The sequence below is a fragment of the Natator depressus genome, chromosome 9 (genome assembly GCF_965152275.1).
Source record: "Natator depressus isolate rNatDep1 chromosome 9, rNatDep2.hap1, whole genome shotgun sequence".
Lineage (NCBI taxonomy): Eukaryota > Metazoa > Chordata > Testudines > Cheloniidae > Natator > Natator depressus.
In genome coordinates this window covers 49,107,233-49,130,595 of record NC_134242.1, presented here as the reverse complement: position 1 = coordinate 49,130,595, position 23,363 = coordinate 49,107,233, and the positions used below count along the sequence as shown (strand labels likewise).

At 44.0% G+C, this 23,363-nt stretch overlaps 1 protein-coding gene and 1 non-coding gene across 2 annotated transcripts in view; both read right to left on the bottom strand.

Annotated features, from left to right (window-relative positions):
• Positions 1–20,172, bottom strand: part of SENP2 (SUMO specific peptidase 2) — a 52,963-nt gene extending 32,791 nt beyond the window's left edge. Inside the window, exons 1-2 of the mRNA XM_074964128.1 lie at positions 19,990–20,172; positions 1,836–1,891 (exon numbers count right to left, since the gene is read on the bottom strand). Coding sequence (XP_074820229.1) covers positions 1,836–1,891; positions 19,990–20,090 — 157 coding nt within the window. The 5' untranslated portion in view covers positions 20,091–20,172. The remainder of the gene's footprint in view (positions 1–1,835; positions 1,892–19,989) is intronic.
• A 2,663-nt stretch (positions 20,173–22,835) lies between these two features.
• Positions 22,836–22,999, bottom strand: LOC141994306 (U1 spliceosomal RNA). Its single transcript, XR_012641094.1, has one exon. It is a non-coding gene; the product is annotated as a U1 spliceosomal RNA (small nuclear RNA).
• Positions 23,000–23,363: the final 364 nt, after the last annotated feature.

The following is a 23,363-nucleotide window of genomic DNA, read 5'->3' as shown; positions in this document are numbered from 1 at the left end:
CTCAGCTAGAGTATCATTGCATGCAATAGTTCACACTTCAGGTTATTCACAACATTATCAACCTTTTCAGGCTTTATTTACAGGTATCCTTGACTGGTTGGGAAAACAGTAATCCCTTAAACTATAGAAGACAAGCTTTTCAAAGACTATTTTTAATATTGAAAATACAAAAGCAACAAAAGCCAGCCTGATGGTAGTCCTCAAGGTTAGCAGTTATTTTTGGCTCTGCATCCTCTAGTGGAACAGGGTGTTTTTTTTGAAGTCAGAAATTAAGTTATACTCTGGAGGTCAGCATTTTTCTGAAAATAGGAGTATGATATTTAAGCGTAAAAGTTTCATCCGATGTATTGTTCAAAAATATTAGTTAAAATTGTTAGATACCAATTTGCTCTGTTTATGGAGACTTGTACACTGTTCAAAGTGAGGGGTAGTAGTGGTGGAACAAAACACACCTCTTTTTTTATAATTTTGGTTTCCCCCAGAGCTTTCTCTAACCCTCAAAAATGCATTAAATTATGATACCACCACTAAGTGACAGCCAGTATTCTCAGGGAGAACAGCAATGTCCTTTGTCAGGCAAAATAACTAAAGACAGATCTTACTTTTCCTTCAGTACTTGTGCTGTGAAGTAGACCGTAAGCAGAAAGGACTTCAGTGTCCACATCTCCATCTTTTCAGTCAAGAGATGGACCAAACTAGTCACCAATCTCAAGTCATTTCAGATAGCAACAGTATCTGCTCTGTTTTAACTATCTAGCGGCAGCTGGTGCCTAAAAAGTGGTGGAGCTGCAGATTGCATGGGGGCTGGGGGTGCAGACTAAGTGAAAAATGGGTCAGTATTAAGGGCACCACAGGGAAGTATTTTGGTGAGAGCTAATGGAGGTTAATGGGAAAGTGCAAGGCAAAAATAGGAGTGCCCTCCTCTCTCTCCCTATTCCTTCCCCTTTTCAGGAAGAAATGGAACACTTCATTGTCAAGGACAGAGTGTATCCATCCATGACAGCTTTGCTACACCCTCCTAGTCCCAATCTCTCCCCTTGTAATCTAGCTCTACTCTACCTTCTCCTCCTCCTCTCCAACTGATGTATAATGTATAACGTTTTCCCCGGGAACTCAACCTAGCCTTTCCAGCTCCCAACTCAGAACCTTCCCAACCCCATCAGCTCCTTGCAACCAGCTCCAGAACACCCAAGCAACTATCCCCTAGAAAGAAAACCCTGCTTCTCCTTGCTTAGGCTCTCAAAAGCTCAGAATCCCTTCCCAAATCCCGCTTAGGCTCAGACACCCCTCACCACATGCAGCTCAGAATTCTTTTCCACCCAGTTAAAAACAAATGCTATTTGTTTCAGAGTCAGGAAGTGAACAACAGAGGCAGCAAGGAGCATATGATTGGGATCTGAAATGCTCCAAAGAAGTGTTATGCCCTGCTCTAGCCTCCTCCCTGCGCTTCCTGAAGTTTGTGTGCTCAGGCCATAAGTCCAGTGGCACTTTGTGTACTGCAGCACCACAGACTTCTCTCCCCTCCACAGTGGCAGCGTGCAGTACAGCACCCTGCAGTAAATCAGCCACTTCCATATGTAACATGGGTGGGACTTGGCCACAAGAGGGGATCATCAGGAACTAATGGGGATAACTATACAACTAGAATGCCTTTCTAGAAGAAGCAGATGAGAAGGAGGGGGGTTTGGAGAACCACGCAGGTTATTTCCATGTTCATAAATATATAAACAAAAGCTCTGGTCTCTTGGGTACATGAGAAAGATCTAGTGTCTTAAAAAAAAACACCAACCAACCACCGCACATTACACAAGTAGTGAGAAGCGCTAATGCAATACCTAATCTTTGTCTTTTTGCTTGCCTCTGGTTAGGGTCCTCCACAGATGACTGAATGCTGAGGAAAGAACAGACCAAAAAGAGTTATTTTGTAGCAACAGACAAGTGTTCTAAATAAGTTCCCTCCCTTAGAGTCTCCAAATACAACCCAAATTAGTTTACATGCCCCCAGGGCATCTCTTTACAGCCAGCCCTCAAGACTGTATAGATTTCCATACAGGAATCTATTAAAGTCCCATAAGGCTGTAGCCACTGCAGAACTGACCAACACATAATCTGTGCACATACTAGGAAGGGTCCCAAGGAGTGCCCCATGAACTCACAGACATGACTTCATCTAGGCACCTTAAGTCACGTGCCCCATATGCATCCAGTAACACAAAGGCAAAAGCAGGCAGATGCTCACATTTAGGTAATGTAATTGTATAGAGTTCATTTAAGTTTGTTACTAGCTGCAGAGCACAATGCACATGTGGGTAAAGTTTGTCTCCTCCCTCAAAAAAAGGAAATAGTTGTGTCAGCCTTAATACAATTAGGGTTCAATAGAGATGACTATACACAGGATTAAGACCCTAAAAATCATTACATAATCTATATTAAAATGAGTTACAAATAGAATCTTGACTGGAATACAAGAAGAGAGATAGGAAAAAGCCACTATACTCGAATTCATAAACAGTCACTTGTTGCTATGCCAGTGAAGTGACTGTTCCCTTGCACCAGTTTCCTAAAGTCAGTCTCAGATACATAAGATGCTCGGTTTCAAAATGACAAAACTGGTTCATTAAGAGTGTAACCTTTTGCAAGACTTCAAGAACGCAAAGTTAGATCTTAAAGTTTGTCCAATAGCTCCCTACCTGGTTTTAGGGAAGCTGGACTTCATATTTCCCCTTTTCTGGGAAGTGAGCGATTTATTTCAAATGGTTTTAGTCCGCCTCAGGTCAAGTCTATACCAGGCGTTCTCAGCCTTTTTCTTTGAAGCCCCCCCAACATGCTATAAAAACCTCCATGGCCCACCTGTGCCACAACAACTGTTTTCTGCATTTAAAACCGGCATTAAGGGGTAACAAGCAGGCAATTTCCCTGCGGCCCCCAGTGAAGCTAAGTGCTCAGGCTTCTGCTTCAGCCCCAGGCAGCGGGGCTCAGGGCCCCAATCTTCAGCCCTGCGTGGCAGGGCTTAGGCTTTCTCCTCTGGGCCCCAGTGAGTCTAACACTGGTCCTGCTTGGCGGACCCCCTGAAACCTGCTTGTGGCCCTGCAGGGGGCCCCAGACCCCTGGTTGAGAACCACTGGTCTATACTACAATCTTTTGCCAGCTGGCTGTGTCTGTCACAGATGTGATAAGGTGTGATTTGTGACCAACATAGCTATGGTTGCAAAAGTCTTGTGCAAAGCTGTACTATTGCTGATCTAGCTTATCTCAGTCGTAGTGTGAGGTCCTGATATCACTTCTTGTCTCATTAGTTCCATTCTGGGTAAAACATCTCTGGTCTGTTTCCTATTCCTTTCTTATGCAGTGCTAATTTGCTATGTGCTTTACAGATAAGTTCAAAGATAATACAGTGAGCCAGGAGTTAACAGTCAATAAACACGCAGTCAAGGATGCAACAAGAAGCGATGATTAAACCACATCATTCAATTGCCATCTTTAATCAATCCATTGTTTGGGAGAGAGTTTAATAAACTATTTCCAAGCCCTTATTTAGAAAGTTTGATAATATCTTTAATAATGCTTACTTTTTTCACTTTTTAATTCTCATTGTTCTACTGTTCCTCCTGTTTTAATCTTCAATAGGGCTACTGATGCAAATACCAACACAGGGTTGAAAGACTCATGTCAAGGTTCCTTCCCCACTCTGAACTCTAGGGTAGAGATGTGGGGACCTGCATGAAAACCCCCTAAGCTTATTTTTACCAGCTTAGGTTAAAACTTCTCCAAGGTACAATCTATTTTACCTTTTGCCCTTGGACTTTATTGCTGCCACCACCAAGCGTCTAACAAATATATAACAGGGAAAGAGCCCGCTTGGAAACGTCCTTCCCCCCAAAATCCTCCAAAACCCTACACCCCTTTTCCTGGGGAAGGCTTGATAAAAATCCTCACCAATTTGCATAGGTGAACACAGACCCAAACCCTTGGATCTTAAGAACAATGAAAAAGCAATCCGGTTCTTAAAAGAAGAATTTTAATAGCAGAAAAAGTAAAAGAATCACCTCTGTAAAATCAGGATGGTAAATACCTTACAGGGTAATCAGATTCAAAACAGAGAATCCCTCTAGGCAAAACCTTAAGTTACAAAAAGACACAAAAACAGGAATCTACATTCCATTCAGGACAGCTTATTTTCTCAACCATTTAAACAAAACAGAATCTAACGCATATCTAGCTAGATTACTTACTAAGTTCTAAAACTCCATTCCTTTTCTGTTCCCGGCAAAAGCATCACACAGACAGACAGACCGACCCTTTGTTTCTCCCCCCCTCCAGCTTTGAAAGTATCTCGTCTCCTCATTGGTCATTTTGGTCAGCTGCCAGTGAGGTTATCCTAGTTTCTTAACCCTTTACAGGTGAAAGGGTTTTTCCTCTGGCCAGGAGGGATTTTAAAAGGTGTTTACCCTTCCCTTTATAATTTATGACAACTCAACATTTGCAAACATAATATTTGCATTTGGTTTCTTTGCAGTGTTGTAGCCATGTTGGTCCCAGGATATGAGACCAGATAGGTGAGGTAATATCTTATTGGACCAACTTCTGTTGGTGGAAGGGACAAGCCTTTGAGCTTCAAGGACTTGCTTTTCAGGTCTGGAGAAGGTAAACCAGGGTGTCTAAACCCAATACAAGTTGGGACAGATTATTAAGCATATAGGGTTCATACATGCTGTAGAAGACCACTTAAAGTGGGCAATAAGGGTTAACATGCAGCAAAGTGTGTTACAACAACTTCTTGTAATGAGCCATAAAACCAGTTTCTCTGTTAATTCCATGGTTTTTAGTGTCTAACATATACGAATTTAAGTTCCCAGACTTGTCTTTTGAAGGTGTTGTACAGGTTTCCTTTGACTATGAGGACTGAGATGTCAGATATAGAGGAGTCAGTTTCTGAAAAGTGCTCACCCCTAGGTGATATAGTGTTTTTTGCCTTTTATTATTTTTCCGAGAGTGTTCATTCGAGAGCACAGGAATTGTCTGGTTTCACCCACATTGTTGTTGGGGCATTTGATGCCTGGATGAGGTATGGATTGCAATTGTCTGATACCTTGTACAGGTTTCAAGTGTGGGGTGATTGGTGACGAGGGTGTGCGGTCAGTGGGTTTCTTTTTCTGTATTAAAGCATGTTCTCAGGGCATTTGGGTGTCCCTTTTCCATGATGCGATCTACTTCTCTGTTGGAGCATCCTCGTTCAGTGAAAGTAGTTTTAAGGATGTCTGGGATATACACCTCTCTTCAGAGAAGAATTCTGTAGTCCCTGGCTGTAGATAACAGATTTGTTGGTGTGAGGGGGTTGCTGGATCTGTGAAGGTAATGGTGGTGATCCATGGGTTTCTTGTAACTAGTCTTTGTAGAGTTCCATTGTTGAAGCTCACCATAGTGTCCAGGAAGTTGATGCTGGTGTGGGACTGTTCTGGAGAGTTTGATGGATGGGTGGTGGTTGAAGTTATAGATGAAATCTATGAGTGAGTTTAGATCATCTGTTCAGAGAATGAAAATATCATTGATGTATCTCAACGTATATCATTGGTTTCATGGTGCATTCTTCCAGAAATTCTTTGAGGTGGCCCATGAAGAGGCTGGGATATTGGCGGAACCATCTTAGTCCAAACCTTAGGAAAAGCCATGGGTACTAAGTATTCATTATTAAATGCGAAGTTGTTGTGAGAGAATGAAATGGATGAGTCTAGTGAGGAGTTTAGGATAGATTTCCAAGTGTTGTACATTATCCTGTAGGTATAAGAGAGACAGATAGCAATGCCATCATGGGGAAGGATGGTGGTGTACAGGGAGGTGACAAATAGTAATCTGTGGGAAGCTGCTAATTTTGCAAAGTTTCTGGAAGGAGATGGTACTGTTTTGGAGGAAGCTGAGGTAAGCGATCTGAGGTGGTGAGTGGTTTCTGTAAATCCTGATATTCCTTCAGTAGGAGTGCCGTGGCCAAATACGATGGGTCTGCCAGGGTTCCCTGGGGAGGCATGTAGAAGGTTCTGGGGAGTGGGTTTGCAGAGAATGATGTAGAGTTTTTCTTGGAGTTGCTTGGGGAAGGATTTGATGGTGTCTTTACATTCCAGTGTGAACTAGTTTCTTTAGCTTTCAACTGAAGTTTTAAGTCACTGTTTGCGTAAACTCTTAGAATTAGCCTCAGCATTTTAAAGTGAAAACTTCAGAATACAACGGCCAAGATTTTCAAGAGTGATTAGTAATCCTGGGTGCTGCAATTTTTTGACACCCTACTTGAGACACTCTGAAAGAGTCCGATTCTCAGAGGGTGGGCACTCAGCGCTTTCTGAAAATCAGACACCTCCCCCGCTTGAAGTATGTACGTTAGAGTTCCAAAGCCACAAGAAAAAAGGGGAAGATAAGCTGAAGCCATACTTTGAACTTGGTCAGGTTGTTTGTCCTTATAATTTTTTATCCTTTATCATAAATGCTGCCATCATACTTGACCTAAACTTCTGAAATTAACCTGTCAAGTAAGGGGATCAAATCAGAAGTAGGCAAAGGAATCAACTGGGGGGGGAAAAAAAAAAAAAACAAACAAAAACACTTAATACACTGCTGTCCCCTCTTCACGTCTCCCAAGCTCCCACTAGGGACACTAATGCACCTCCACTACCTATTTTTCCTAGTTACTTCTAAGGACCTGTGACCGGATATGACGGCTCTGTAGCATGCCCTGCTGTCCGAATGTGGCACCTCCCCAGTGTTTTCTGGCTCTCCCAGGGTTCAAGTGGCTCAGCCTCCAAGTGGTTCACTGAGTTCAATCCTTTTTATCCTTGTTATCTTTTTGGGCTAACAAATCCTGACAAAAAGCCCCAAACAGAAGGGGGTTCTGGCATTCAGGGTTTCTCTGAAACCTGCCTTCCGGTCCCTCTTCCTCATACCTTCTGGGTTACCTTTCACCTCTGTTTCCTTAAAAAGGAGCCCCAGCCCTCCTCCTGGAGCGGAGTAGTTCAGGCAGTTTCTATCTCTTCTCATTAAGCCAGGAGCCCCAGCTCTCCTCCTCTGAGCTGGGGTGGAAGTTAGCCAGCTGTAGGGCCTTAGCCAGCTTCTCCTTCAGCTGAACCCTTCCACCTCCCCAATTAGTCCTCAGGCTCAGAGGGTTCTGTGGGCCAATCTTCTCCTGCTGGTGTCTGCCCTGCTATGAAGGAAGAGGCATTTATTCCTAGTCCTCTTCTCCCAGCTCATCCCCAACTGACTGGTTGAGAAGGGAGCCTTGACTTGTCCTCTCTGCAAGGCTCCCAAGCCCTATGCCTTTAAAAACACAGTAACAAATTTCCTTCCAAGTACCTGGGCTTAACCACATTTTTCACAGCCTCAACCAATGTAGTTAAGTCAACCTAACTTTGTAGCACAGACCAGGCCTGAAGAAAGTCAGAAATTCTCAAGAATAGACTCCGACTTTAAGGCCAGAAGAGATCATCATGAGTCTAGTCTGACTTCCTGCACATCATAGGCTGCAGAACCTCACCCACCCACTCTAGTAACTCAGCCAGAATTATGGGTCTATTACCGAAGTCCTCAAATCTTGATTTAAAGAGTTTAAGTTATAGAATCCACCATTTACTCAAGTTCAGCGGTTCTCAAACTGTGGGTTGGGACCCCAAAGTGAAGCCCGAGGCCAGAACCGAAGCCAAAGCTCGAGCCCCACACCACCCAAGGTCGAAGCCCAAGGGTTTCAGCCCTGGGTGGTGGGGCTCAGGTTACAGAAGCCCTTGGGTTTTGGCTTTGGCTTCCCAAACCCAGGGCGGTGGGGCTTGGGCTTTGGCCCTCCTGCCTGGGGCAGTGGGGGCTCGGGTAGGCTCAGGCTTCGGTCCTCCCTCCTGGGGTCATGTAGTAATTTGTGTTGTCAGAAGGGGGTCGCAGTGCAATGAAGTTTGAGAACCCCTGCTCTAGTTCAAGCCAGCAAGTGACTTGTGCCCCATGCTGCAGAGGAAGGTTAAAGAAACCCGGGGTCTCTGCCTAAAATGACAGATGGCCCAGCCATCTCTGCCTGCTCTTGGCAAATAACTTCAACAGCCAGAGATAGGATATTAGATGGGTAGGTCTCTGAGTTACTATAGAGAATTCTTTTCCAGGTGTCTGGCTGGTAGGTCTCACCTATATGCTCAGGGTCTGATTATCAATCAGAGCTGGGCAAAAAGTCCTTCCTGACCCCATATATGGCAATCATACCATTCCCTCCAGTTTCGAAACCAGTTAGGTTTTGTGTCCCCACTGCCTCCGCTTGGAAGGCTGTTTCAGAACTTCACTCCTCTAACCATCAGAGGAGTAACAGTAGCCAGTGAGCAAAGACCAGCAGGAACCCTGAGTTTACTTCCCCCTCCGTACCCCCCAAAAAAGATACCTAGATATCACCTAACCTTTAATCACTGGCTTGGTGGAGGGAAGAGTAAGGGCCACATGTCAGGTAGCCTTTGAAACGCAAGCTAAAAAACTGGATCAGGATTTTAAACTTAGATGAACCAGATGTAGGAGCCAGCACTCCCAGTAAGCCAATGTTAGTGTCCCTCCTGCTTTGACAGGATAGTGCCCATCAATGTTCATCACCGTAACATGTATTTTACTTTCTTTAATAACTCCACAAAAGAGCCAGGCTTTATATTCATGGAACAACCCTTACATATACGTACGTAAGATCAGGCCCTGTCCTTTTCATACCCTTTTTTCCAAATCAGTGTGGAGGGCAGTTGGTTGGGACATACAACTTAAGGCTGTAAAAAAAGTCAAATTTTCATTTGTTAATTGCAAAGAGATTAATACTGCACTCCAGATGTACAGTACAATAATGGTGAAGTGTTTCTCCCTCCCTCATTTAATCACCCTTGCCCAACCCTAATCCATAGTTTTTCACCCTTCTTCCATTGTAGCAGCACTGCCTATGCTATGAACACTACAGTCTGCTCCTGATGTGCACATGTAACAGGTAAAACAGGAAGTGAAGCACTGATCAAGAACAAAAACCAGCTATAGAACTATAGAACTAAGGGGCTCCATGCAGGGTTTCTCTCCAGAGGAAAAGAAAAAGAGAGACTTTTGGTAAAGCACCCTCCACTCCAGCAATCTGACATTTCCTGATTTTTGAATGCTTGACTTTGCAACCTAAACAGATTTCTTGTCACAGTTTACCAAAAGAGAGAGACTTTTTAAAAAAGCAACATAGAAAAACAAAATTATGTGCAGCTAATCCCTTCCTTACTTCCTCTTTCAAACCTCGGAGTTTAAACCCATCAGCACAGATTTCTGCCACTTAAGCCAGAGAACTAACTACATTAGCTGACAGCAGAAGGAAAAAAAACAAAAAAAACAAAAAAAAAAAAACACTTTTCTGTGGACTGCCCCACTAGACAAGGACACATATCCAAGTCCTTTGACATTACATATGCATGAGCAGTCCTTGTTTCAGCATTACATATGCACAACTAGAACTATCTTACAAATATAGCGCACAACAAATATTTGTCACACAGACAGCTAGCAGCTTACAGTGGAGTTTGTGGGAGGATAAGAAAAACAGTGGCTCCCAAACTAACAACCTGTGAACCCCTTTCACTAAAATGTCAAGTCTTGTGAACCCCCTCCTAAAAAATGAATATTTCCAGGGATTTTCTCCTTTACCTGAGTATAAGTTATAAAAGCATTGATCTTGGAAATATAAAATTTTTGTTTTTATGACATGCTTATTACATACTATTTATTAATCATCATTACAGTATTTTTATTACATTATGAAAACAGCAACACTCTTCCAAGATCTCACTTTCATAGCTTGTATCACTTTGAATTAGCCTGTTAGAAGACAAGGCTCCTATGTTTCATCAAGGACTATCAGATGTGAAACAGCATGAAGGTATTTAAGAAGCCAACTCAAAGAGTTCCTCCTACACAAGTATTCAGGTCTTGAGCAGTCCAGGCAAACAACGCACATTACAACAACGCTTAAACTTGTTCTTCATAATTTTTAAAATACTAGCTGCCTATTTAATTTTAAAAACAGCAAAAAATATTCACCTCCCTTTCCATTTCTTACAAGGAGTCTTGAAGTTTAAATCTCCTCAGTGTGATAGATATGCTTGCTTTGATCTGCTTAGCTCATGAAGTCCAGGGGCTCCGGGCTGCTGGCCCCATGCTATCCCTAGGGACAGCTCTTTCCGCCATTAGGGAATTTTTTCCTGAGAACCCCCTGTAACCTTTTGCGAACCCCAGTTTGGGAACCACTGTTCTAGAAACACAGTCTAGGACTAGAAAACAACAATGGCTACTGAGGCAGCATTAGAAGTGACCCAAGGAGGAGAGGAGACTAAAAAGGTGGCCAGATGTAGAAGCTGAAGTATGTACATCATCCTTGAGTAGTTATCTGATAGAAGCTACTTATGTATGAAACATCACCTGATACAGCTCATGGGAGAGAAGATCCAAGGATTAGAAATGCAGCGAGATGACGATTGAATTCAGACAGATTTCAAGGCATAATGCAGGAGAGGAGAGAGGAAGTGGCACAAAACAACTCAAGAGCTGCAGACACCTGCTGAACAAAGAGACCTGGAGGGCAAGCTGCCAGAAGAGGATGGTGATCCATGGAAGACCATGACCACTAGGACAAGGCAGAGGAAGAAACCAGCTAGTGGTAGTGAAATTGAGTTGGGTAACACCTTTGTTGCACTGGGGAACGACAGAGTGGCAAGGAAGAAAAAGGGAAGCTAGTCCCTGCAGGAGAGAACAAAAATGATGGAGAGACGCGCTGATCCCTCTTAAGGGCAAATGAGGATGATGTACACTGGACTGGGAGAAAACATAGGACAGATTCATACTAACACCAGGAAGAGACAGCTGTGTGTGACTGGGGACTCCATTCTCAGAAGAGAGCCTACTTGGAATGGAAAAAAAAAGGGTTGCAAAGGAAGCTACAATCTGGAGATTAGAAAAGGTAGGAATAAAGTGAGAATTGCTAAAAGTCAAGGTGAATTAGCTCTTGGCAAGGAAATTAAAATAAGATTTTTTAATTGCATAAATAAAGAGAAGGAGGATGGATTAAGTTAGACTGTTATACAGTGTAGATGGCAAGGAGATTAAATAGGATCTAGCCATGGCCCAAAAATTAAATGAATATTTTGCCTCTGTTTTCCATAAGGATAATCTGGAACATGGGCTCAAGGCAGGACAGCTGATGGAAGTGAATGCGCAAAAATGGAAATGACCACATCCAGATGACTGGAAAAAGGCTAATGTAGTGCCAATCTTTAAAAAAAGGGAAGAAGGAGGATCCTGGGAACTACAGGCCAGTCAGCCTCACCTCAGTCCCCGGAAAAATCATGGAGCAGGTCCTCAAAGAATCAATCCTGAAGCACTTACATGAGAGGAAAGTGATCAGGAACAGTCAGCATGGATTCACCAAGGGAAGGTCATGCCTGACTAATCTAATCGCCTTTTACGATGAGATTACTGGTTCTGTGGACGAAGGGAAAGCAGTGGATGTATTGTTTCTTGACTTTAGCAAAGCTTTTGACACGGTCTCCCACAGTATTCTTGTCAGCAAGTTAAGGAAGCATGGGCTGGATGAATGCACTATAAGGTGGGTAGAAAGCTGGCTAGATTGTCGGGCTCAACGGGTAGTGATCAATGGCTCCATGTCTAGTTGGCAGCCGGTGTCAAGTGGAGTGCCCCAGGGGTTGGTCCTGGGGCCGGTTTTGTTCAATATCTTCATAAATGATCTGGAGGATGGTGTGGATTGCACTCTCAGCAAATTTGCGGATGATACTAAACTGGGAGGAGTGGTAGATACGCTGGAGGGGAGGGATAGGATACAGAAGGACCTAGACAAATTGGAGGATTGGGCCAAAAGAAATCTGATGAGGTTCAATAAGGATAAGTGCAGGGTCCTACACTTAGGATGGAAGAATCCAATGCACCGCTACAGACTAGGGACCGAATGGCTAGGCAGCAGTTCTGCGGAAAAGGACCTAGGGGTGACAGTGGACGAGAAGCTGGATATGAGTCAGCAGTGTGCCCTGGTTGCCAAGAAGGCCAATGGCATTTTGGGATGTATAAGTAGGGGCATAGCGAGCAGATCGAGGGACGTGATCGTTCTCCTCTATTCGACACTGGTGAGGCCTCATCTGGAGTACTGTGTCCAGTTTTGGGCCCCACACTACAAGAAGGATGTGGATAAATTGGAGAGAGTCCAGCGAAGGGCAACAAAAATGATTAGGGGTCTAGAGCACATGACTTATGAAGAGAGGCTGAGGGAGCTGGGATTGTTTAGTCTGCAGAAGAGAAGAATGAGGGGGGATTTGATAGCTGCTTTCAACTACCTGAAAGGGGGTTCCAAAGAGGATGGCTCTAGACTGTTCTCAATGGTAGCAGATGACAGAACGAGGAGTAATGGTCTCAAGTTGCAATGGGGGAGGTTTAGATTGGATATTAGGAAAAACTTTTTCACTAAGAGGGTGGTGAAACACTGGAATGCGTTACCTAGGGAGGTGGTAGAATCTCCTTCCTTAGAGGTTTTTAAGGTCAGGCTTGACAAAGCCCTGGCTGGGATGATTTAACTGGGAATTGGTCCTGCTTCGAGCAGGGGGTTGGACTAGATGACCTTCTGGGGTCCCTTCCAACCCTGATATTCTATGATTCTATGAGGTGGAAGAAAAACTTAAAGAGCTTAATGCACTCAAACGGGGGGGGGGGGGGGGGGGAGAGAAGAGAGGGGAGGAGAAACAGACTATTTCCATCCTAGAACTCTGAAAGAACCGACACATGAGATTGCTAGTCCAGTAGCAAAGATTTTTTCTTTACCCCTTAAATCTATTCGGGGATAACTATTCAGTTATATGGTACTAACGTCCTACCTATGTTTAAGAAAGGGGAGGAAATTACCCAAGCAATTAGACCTGTTTGTTCCTTGCTTTCTACTGAGGTGAGACTAATTGTGAAAGAAAAAAGAATTCAATTCATGGCAGTAAACAGTAAAGGGGTTGAAATACAACATGGGTTTACCAAAGTAGTGTGCAAATTAAGTTTGCTGATGAAACAAAGTCAGGAGGCATCGTCAAAACAGAGGAGGATTGAAATACTGTATAGGAAGATTTGGATGACCTTGAAGACTAAAGTGACAGAAATGGGATGAAATTCAATAGTCCACAGTGCAAGATCATGCACTTAGGATCTAATAAAAAATTTCTACTACAAGCTGGGGGCTCATCAGTTGGAAACAGAGGAGAACAACCCACACACCTAGGTCTATCACAGGATGACTATGAGCCACCAAGTATCATGTGGCTGTGAAAAAGGCAAATGCAATCCTAGGATGCATCAGGTAAGGCATTTCCAGTAGAGATAGAGAAGTATTAATGCAATTGTATGAGGCAGTGGCTAAGACCTCATCTGGAATACAGTGTACAATTCCAGTCACCCACATTCAGGAACAATGAATTCAAACTGAAGAAGATGCAGAGAAGAGCTTCTGCAAAGGGCTCACCTTATGAGAGGAGACTTGAAGATCCTGGCTTGTTTAACCTAACAAGAAGGCTGAATGGATCGGATTGCTCAAAAAATACAGAGGGGTAAACACCCAAGAGGGCAAGGACTATGGCACAAGAAGAAAAATCAGCAGAAACTGGCCATGAACTAATTCAGCCTGGAAATTAGAACGTTTCTAACCAACAGAAGAGTGAGGCTCTGGAACAGCCTCCCTGTACAAGTTGTAGGGGCAAACCAACTTACTTAGTTTTAAGAGAACTGGACAAATTTAGGAGTGTGATTGTATAACAGAGTTGCTTCTAATAGTAGGGGGCAGAGCTCAGCAGCCCTGGTGCTCACTTCTGGTTACATGTTCCTAAAAGCTCATGATTCAGGGCTTCAGCCAGCCACTGTGGGCGTCCAGAAGGATTCCCCCCGACACCACCTCCTCCTCCCCACAACGCAGAGTGTTTGGCCTCCTTCCGCTGAAGGAAGGATCAGGGATAGCCACAACTAAACATGAGACATTGGATGGGGCACTGACCATGTTATCTGAGGTGCTTGGATGGCTCTTTCGTGCTCCCATGCTCAGGGTCCAACTGATCTCCATATCTGGTGTTGGGAAGGAATTTTCCCCCAGGCTAGATTGGCAGTGACCATGGCGATTTTTAGTCTTCCTCTGCAGTGTATGGATGCAGGTCATTTGCCAGGATTATCGGTTTCTCTCTCTCAATCATTTCCCTGCCATTCCAAGTGCCTCAGGTGTTGGTGTGCATCAGTCCATCCTACTCTCTCCCTGGAACACAACAGCTTAGTCTCCCGAGAACTGTAATACTTTGGTCTAATTCTGGTTGTTGCATTTGGTGAATAGGTGCTGGTGGTCTGATATACAGGAGGTCAAACTAGATGATCTGATGGTCCCTTCTAGCCTTGAACTCAATGACTTTGACAGAGGGGCTAAGTAGCCTAGAGTTGGATCTTCCACAGCAGAGTTCTGGATTATATTCCCAGAGCGCGTAACCTGTGAGGCCATGCTTGCTCCACATATGAAGCCTTTGTAACTCTTAATACGTTTTAGTGGGGGGAGCAAGTTTAAGTTTCAGTGCAATTGGTCCCCTAAGCCAAACGGTATTTTGATGAGAATATTTCTGTTTTCAGCCTCTGGCACTAGAAGTGAATTCCCTGCTCTACGACATGCTTTAGCAATTATTCTGTTTTTGGATGCCAATAGAGCAATGACATTCTAAATTTGTCACGAAGGACTTTATTTTTTGCCTCTCAGTAACCATGCAGTGAGATTAATAGTCAAGGTATTATAAATGCTTCTCAAAACAGCAAGCAAACTGCCTTCTTACTGGCAATTTAATAAAACTTTGGAATTTGTCACATTTCTACATTTGGGATCAGGACTTCATCCACTAACTTCCTCAACTTTTGTAGAATCTTCTGGTGGAGCAAACTGGAAAAATATACAGCAGCTGCTTAGGCCATCTCTATGGGAGTGCATGCACCTGCTCTTCATTACCCACAGGGATGGAGGTTCTTCCCTCATGTAAGGAGGAAAAGTTGAAGCTTACTCCAAAACCTTCAGGGCCTTAACTACACGAAAAAGCTACAATTTAAACTGTGATCTTTAAGCTGATTTGGTTAGATTAGTGCAGACCTCTGTATGGGCATGCTTCATTTGGTTTAAAGTGGCTTTATTTCAATTTAACCTAAACCAATTCCTACACAACCTAAGATATATCAAAATAAGATTGGTTTGAATAATGGATTGCCCCCTCAGCCTTTTGCACTGGTTTAAGTTTACATTACGTTAAACCAGTGCAATTTTCTCCCATAGACTAGGCCTCACTGTATAGGTGTTCAGCTGTCTGTTCAAGCTCCCTCTCCCTGATGTACAATCTCCACACTGATTTTCCTTTGATATGCAATGCCCTCTCCAGCAAGAGGATTCTCTGCTCAGTCTAGGTCAGGATAACACCGCATCCCGACAGAAAAGCCACTGATCCCTGTAATACCTTCATGGCCAATCTATTCTGCTGCTGCATTGAATACTAGAAACTAGTGAAGTCTGGAAGCACTACCAGGTGCTTGCCCTTTTGACAGCTGATAAGCAAAACAATTCTAACCATCAGCCCTATATTGATGTCTGATAAGCTCATGCCACAGCTGGCTAGGCTCTTTTCTTGTTAAACACACTCTGGAACAGACAGACATAAAATGGTGAGCTCTTTAAGGTGCTTTGCACATCCTGCCGGAGATAAAGGGCATCTCAACTACTAATACTGAAAGCATGTTTTCTAATATGACCAATCATGGGACAAACTTTGGAAGAGGCCTCAGGTTATTTTCATCTTGACGCCATGACCACCATTGATAACCATCAGATTGCTAGGTTATCAAGGATATGTCAGTCAATATATATCACTGGAACCCTGTGTGGATACAAAATTTGTATCCACATCCAATCCACAAAAATGGTCCGTGGATATCCACATCCACGGATATAAAGCAGATATCTACAAATTTGCTGGGCTCTAACAATCACATCTTCAGGCTTTAATACTTTTTGAAAACAGTATCCTTTGACCATATCAAGCAGTACTTCCAAATGTGTTAAGCCTGTAGAGCGTAAGAGTTCAAATTCTGAACTTGTCGTCAAAAGCCACGTCTCTGCACAAGTCCTGTTGCTTACTTGATAAGCTGCTGAGGACACTAGAAAATGCTGGACTCAAGAATGCATGTGGATCCTTTTTCTTAACCAGCATACTAATCAGAGCTACAACTAGCACTACCAAATGTCTGAATATTCTGGGAAATGCCCTACTCACAATGGACCTGAATACGAATTACCATAGTACAATCTGAGAAAACTTGAGTCTTCCTAATCAGGCAGTGAAACAGGCATCTGCAGAGCCTATGAAAGCCAAGTTCCTGAGTGACTATAAACAGTGAACACTGAAACCAGTATTCCAGTTCCTGTTCATGCACCAGTTGGTTCTCTGAAGTCAAGTACAGTGTTAATATCACTTATTTCAAAGTAAATAGGAAAGTTAGGTTCTTGGAGTTACTTTTCTTAAGAACCTTCTCCATAGCTACTGTTTCTAACAGAAATCAGATGCTTCTTCCATACTACTACTACTTTTGAAAGAAGGAACGTGACTCAGAACCCCCAGTGATAGGTGAAGTATAAAAGCTTAGTTCAAAGTTGGAGGTGCTGTAACCTTGAGCCTGGACAGCCTTGTGAACTCAAAAGTCAGAAGTTTAAAATCCAGCACTGGGTTGTGGATATGCAGGATTTTCTTCTCCTATCACACACACCAGTCTTGTTACTTCCCCAGAGTAAAACTGAAAGTGACAGAATACTGCATTCTGATACTGAGGTAAATGCCAAAAGGACAAACTGAAGGAAATTCTGAGAAAAGCAGTAAGAGTTATCAGGGGTAGAGGGGGGCACGCATGGAGAGAAAAACATTTTAATCTTTCCTCCTAAAGAAGTAATGTTGCAAAGGACTCCCAAGTAGACAGATATGATCAAACCTTTCAGACACCGGGAAACTTAACACAAAGGGAGGAGAATGAGCAGTACAAGGGGACAGAACTGCAATTAATAGGATGAAATTAAAAATCAAGTTCAGGCTGAATATCAGGAAAAAAAAACTTTGTGACAGTGATATTTCAAACCCCCCACCGACCCTTTGGAGATATTTAAAAAAAACACAGAATAAAGCACTAGATAGTATCCTACGGACCACAGTTTTTTGCTTCAATGGTTCAATTTCTCATATTGCCCATCAGTCACCCTTTACAGAGTTATCCTGTGCAGGAACCTAGACACTATGCACATAAGGCTTTCTTCATGGTTCGCTGCAGGAGTGGGAGTAGAGCGAACAAGACTGTTAGTTTAAACAACTATGATTTTGACAGGTAAAGATGATCAAGGAGCAAATATACACAAGATAAAAGAGGACAACCAAAAATTCTCTGCAGGGGAGAAAAAAAAAATTATGTAGTTCTCAGTAAACACTTTGAAGATAGCAGTCTAACACTTCTAGTTAAAGGGACACCATCAATTTCAAAGTCACAACTTTCAGATGATTTACCACCTAACATCCAAGATTACTATAACTGAAGTACAAAAAAAAACCCAAAAAACTCTTTCACAGTTGTATCACTTGTGTTTTTGACAGTAATGTTGTTGGATCATATTAAAGAAGTTCTGTATTAAAATCACACATGAGTTTGATTCCCCATAGTTTAAATTCCAGGGTATTACTAATTAATCTTGGTTTTCGGTACTGTTTCGCTCCCTCTGTGTCTGAAACTTGCAAGCTGCTAATTGTGTTAGTACATTCTAAGACAGAGTCTGTTCTCAAAACAATTCTTTGCAACAACTACTCCTCACACAGAGAGAGACTCAAAGCAATACTCTGTAACAACAGAAACAGCACCCAGAGACACCCTGCCCTTTTGTTGTATTCATCTTGCTTTGTTAACAATTGTGATTAAAATAGAGATAGAGGATCTATGTGGATGGATGCTTGGTGTGGATAATAACTGAATGATCAGGGTGGTGCCAGCCTAAGAATCCAGTGTCCAGTGGCCGAAGGCGGCGTACAGTGGAAATAACCAGAGGACCCCCGGAGGGCAGACTGGAATCCACCCAACAGCCTCAAGAACGGGAGAACCAAAGAACAAGATACATTCCTGACGGCTCCGTGCTGCCAGATGTTGCCATCTGCTGATTGATTCAGCAACAGCATGATGAAGCAATTCCCATAGACTGGCATAGGAAAAAATTCCTATAAAAATGGACTCTAGAAAGTGAGAACTTTGGGGTCTGATTCTGCAAACCAACTTCCAGGAGCATCAGATGAGCATCTGACAAGTCCCTGCTCCCTCCTCATGTCCAGGCCACCTGGCCAGTGGCTTGGCATGAACAACTCTAAGGCTGGTAAGTATGATAACAAGTGTGTGTGAGTGTGAGAGAGAGAGAGAGAGAGATATGAAATTGAATGGAATGTTATAGCTATAACTGCTTACTATGAGTCTTTCTGTATTCACAATAAATGTGGCATTTTGCCTTTTCTCCTTTAATAAGATCCTGCTGGCTTTTATTTTATTGGTATAACAGTGTGTCCAGTCAGTATCATTGTTTCCTCTATACAGTCAGTTCCTACTTTTATTTGTTGGGTCTCACACACAGCAATAAAGGATTGAAAACATTTTTCAAAATAAGAAAGAATAAAACCATAAAAGAGCAACAGGGAACTCCTGTTCAAGTTCTTAAATGTAGGAACACTGTACTCAGTTTAAGACTATTTAGATTTCAAGTTGAATATCCAGTTAATTGATTTAATTGCTAAACATTCCAAAATAACCTTGTGCCATAAAGTTTTTGAAACAAACATGAATCAAACCTTACAGAGCATATCTGGTCTACCACTTCTACTCAGGAGTCATCTATCGGTCCATTAGGCTAGTTTTCTACAGGAAATAGCACCCAAAATTAGCTGACCTAGCTAAATCAAAGATTCTGATGCTTGAAGTGAGCAGAAGTCAGAACAAAATTTCAGTAAATCTCTGGTGGCTTTGATCTCTTAAAACATACTCTTTACAATGTATTCTCCAACTCTGGGAATTCACAAAATAATAGCTTTCACCTACAGAGCAATTAGACAATCTGACATACTCAATATGCTCGGCATATACCTACTGCCCCAAAATTCAAAAGCCATGGATGGTTGCCTTCATGAAAGACGGTCGGACAGTTCTCCCCATACCAATGACACTCCATAAAATCAACTATTCAGGACCTTATTTACGTCATCATTAGGTCACCTATATTAGCTCAACATGAGGCAGTTCAAATGCCTGTTAGACAACATTTTCAAATACATTCCATGAATCAGTGCTCGTGGGAAGCAAATTACATGCAACCACAAAAAGTTGGGCGGTTTGCTGGTTTTGGTGAAGTCGATGGGAAGCGGCTGTGGGATGTCTGGACAGGGCCACCCTTATGTTACAGCCCTAGAGAAGCTGGAGTAAGTGCATCCCGAGCCCGGCAGAAGCAAGTGGCTTTGCTATTTCGATCAGCAGGGTCTGGGTTTGAGGCCGAAGGCGCATAGGCTCCAGACGCGGGGGTGCGAGGCTGCAGCGCGGCGCGCCAGGGCGCAACAAACCCGCTCCAGCACTGTCCCGTGGCGATGGGGAGCAGACCCGGCCGGGCGCAGGCGGCAGCTCCAGGGTGCTGCAGCAGAAGAGGCTGGCGTCCGACTCTCGATACAACAGCAGCCTCCGCGTCCGTTCCCATGCCGACGGCTCAGGCTAGGGCTCGAGCACGGAACAGGCCCCAGCCGGACCAAGCCCCCGACCCCTCCCCCGCCAGGGTCCAGTACACGGCGCCGGGCGCGCGGGGCCCCGGCCGTTGGGCGGACGGGGAGGGGAGGCTGCAGAACCGCCCGCCAAGCAGCGGGACTCACTGACCTGTGGTACCGTCTCTTCCGCGGGCTGGGGGGTGGCGTGTCCCGGCGGGGGGCGCTGGGGAAGCCCAGGGATCGCAGCGCTTCCACCAGCCATTTGTACATAGGCCTCAGCCAATGGAGGCGGAATTGCGTATAATCCACGCGACTGCGTGACGTCACGGACGGAGCCCGGCCCCCAGCAGGCGCGCGCTCCTAGCCAGCTGTCTGAATCTCCTCTACCAGCGCGAGGTCGCCCCGTCCCGGGCGCGTGGAGACCCGCCCAACAACGCACTCCACATTGGCCTGGTCGGCTGTGATTGGGGGAGACAAGGGAGAGGCGGGGACAGAGCGTCGCCAGCCTCTGCGTCACCTCTGCTGTGGGAGCGCGCGCCTCAGGCCAAGGCCAGGGGCCCTGGCGAGCCGTGCTCAGCGCTCAGTACGTCACCGACCCCGGCGTCCAGCCACTGGCCCAGTCAGATCACCTCTCGCTCTTGCCGCCGCTCTCAGCCCTGCCACCCTCCGTCCACCACAAACACACTCCTTCCTCTGCACAGCCCCCTCCCCCCCAGTGAACAGCTGTTGGATCAGATTAAAGAAGTTCTGTATTAAAATCACACATGAGTTTGATTCCCCATAGTTTAAATTCCAGGGTATTACTAATTAAGAGGTCTCTTGGTTTTCCGTACTGTTTCGCTCCCTCTGTGTGTGAAACTTGCAAGCTGCTAATTGTGTTAGTACATTCTAAGACAGAGTCTGTTCTCAAAACAATTCTTTGTAACAACTACTCCTCACACAGAGAGAGACTCAAAGCAATACTCTGTAACAACAGAAACAGCACCCAGAGACACCCTGCCCTTTTGTTGTATTCATCTTGCTTTGTTAACAATTGTGATTAAAATAGAGATAGAGGATCTATGTGGATGGATGCTTGGTGTGGATAATAACTGAATGATCAGGGTGGTGCCAGCCTAAGAATCCAGTGTCCAGTGGCCAAAGAAGGCGTACAGTGGAAATAACCAGAGGACCCCCGGAGGGCAGACTGGAATCCACCCAACAGCCTCAAGAACGGGAGAACCAAAGAACAAGATAACATCTGGCAGCACGGAGCCGTCAGGAATGTGCCATCTGCTGATTGATTCAGCAACAGCATGATGAAGCAATTCCCATAGACTGGGATAGGAAAAAATTCTTATAAAAATGGACTCTAGAAAGTGAGAACTTTGGGGTCTGATTCTGCAAACCAACTTCCAGGAGCATCAGATGAGCATCTGACAAGTCCCTGCTCCCTCCTCATGTCCAGGCCACCTGGCCAGTGGCTTGGCATGAACAACTCTAAGGCTGGTAAGTATGATAACAACCTTGCAGAACGTACGTGTATGCGTGTGTGTGTGTGTATATATAAATATGAAATTGAATGGAATGTTATAGCTATAACTGCTTACTATGAGTCTTTCTGTATTCACAATAAATGTGGCATTTTGCCTTTTCTCCTTTAATAAGATCCTGCTGGTTTTTATTTTATTGGTATAACACAGCACCCCCACATCCCACCATCTCACCACAAACACACCCCTGCCTCCCCACTATTCCCCCCCGAACAGCACCCCCACACCCTTCCCCCCACAGTACCTCCCGCCAACACCCCACCCTCACTTCCCCCACATGCACACCCTCCCCCCACCATGCACACACCTGTCTTCTCCACCAGCTCTCTTTGCTCCATCAATTTTAATGGCAAAGATTCATACCTAGTTTCAGATACTGGTCAGCTTAAACATTTTACTTTTTGGTCCTTGAACATTGCCTGTTGCTTGGGTTAGTTTCAAGAGTCCTTCTAGTGTATCTATTGTTATTTACAAAGCTCTCATCACGGTGGTTCCACACCTGAGCATTAAACGAGCAGCATACCAAAGGGGAGTCAGTAAAGTCTTCAATTTTGTGACTGATTTAATGGGGTCTTAAGAAGGGTGAAAGAGTTATATACTTCAAAAATGACCTGCAGAAGAGCTCTGTGTAAGCTCTTAAGCAGGTCTCTCACCCCAACAGACATTGGTCCAATAAAAGATGTTACCTCACCCACCTCATCGCTTCGAAAATGAGCCTTTTAAAGTCAATCTCAAAAGCTACTTAAAATTTGACAATTTTCAGATAAATTTCTACTATTCAGTTAGGAATAACCCTATAAATCTCAAAGCACGAGTTCTTTTCATTATACTTCTGTGGGGAGGGTCAAAGGTAAACATAAAATAGCCTTTTCTGAACATCTGGTTGCAATCTTACCTTTGGAGCAGCTGTTGCTTTTGTCATTTTTTCCCCTGTAACTTAGAGAGGTGCTCAAGTAATGGGGCTTTTCTATTGCACAACTGGCATGATGAACAAGAGCTGCAGCAAGAGGTTCTGTGGAGCCCATGTGCATCATATGTCTACTTTGCAAAATGTAATGCCTCTAATCTAGCGGTACTCCACTACTGAGTAGCGCATACCAGTGATGTGTACAGTCATGTCTCCTGCTCATGGTTGAGCCATGGAACATACTAAACTAAAAGAGGTGATCCTTCAGCTTAATCTCATAAGTGCTTGTGACTTTTGGTGATCAAGGTCCCCCACTGGCAACCTGTGTTGGGTGCATTACAGAGAGGTGGCCTGTACAGCCTCTAATCATTTGAACTGACCTTCTCTATTCTGCTACATTCTTGCTAAGAGCTGGCCAGAACTTATTGTAATATTTCAGATGAGGTCATAACACTCTTATATAATAAAGGGTGTCATACTTCCGGTATTAGCCCTTTCTTAATTCATACTCTTTTTATAGCCGACTTCCCTCAAACTGGCCACAATGACTCCAGAGTTTGTTTGTTTTTTTAAAAACAGGGGAGAGCGCGAACGCAGTCCCCCACTACCACAAATTATGCAGTTGAGTTTCCCGCATTTGGGGAAATCACAGGGGTCAGCACACCTGCAGTGCAATGGATGAGCCTCACCCTGGGAAAACCACCTTCATGATCATAGTATCTCCCCTGCCAGGTAAGTAAGTTGTTAACATTGTACATAACAAAAATAAAATAGAGTACTGGCTGCACATGCACAGTTAAACTTCCCACAGCCATTGCACACAATGGTATTTAAATATACATATAGAATGTGGAATGTGGCAAAATTAGCATTGCTGTGGGAACCTTAATGTTTGAGTTTCATATTTATTTAAAGTCGCATCAGTAGTAGTAATACAGGTTTGCCACTCTACACACACACACACACACTGAGCAGTATATTCTCTTGTTTTCATAGCCAGGACATTCATTTTTCTTGGGATGTTTTGTCTTTGAGTAGGCATCATTTCCTGCAGCCCACCCCACACAAGGCTGCAGGCACTTGAAATCTTAACCACTATCACCC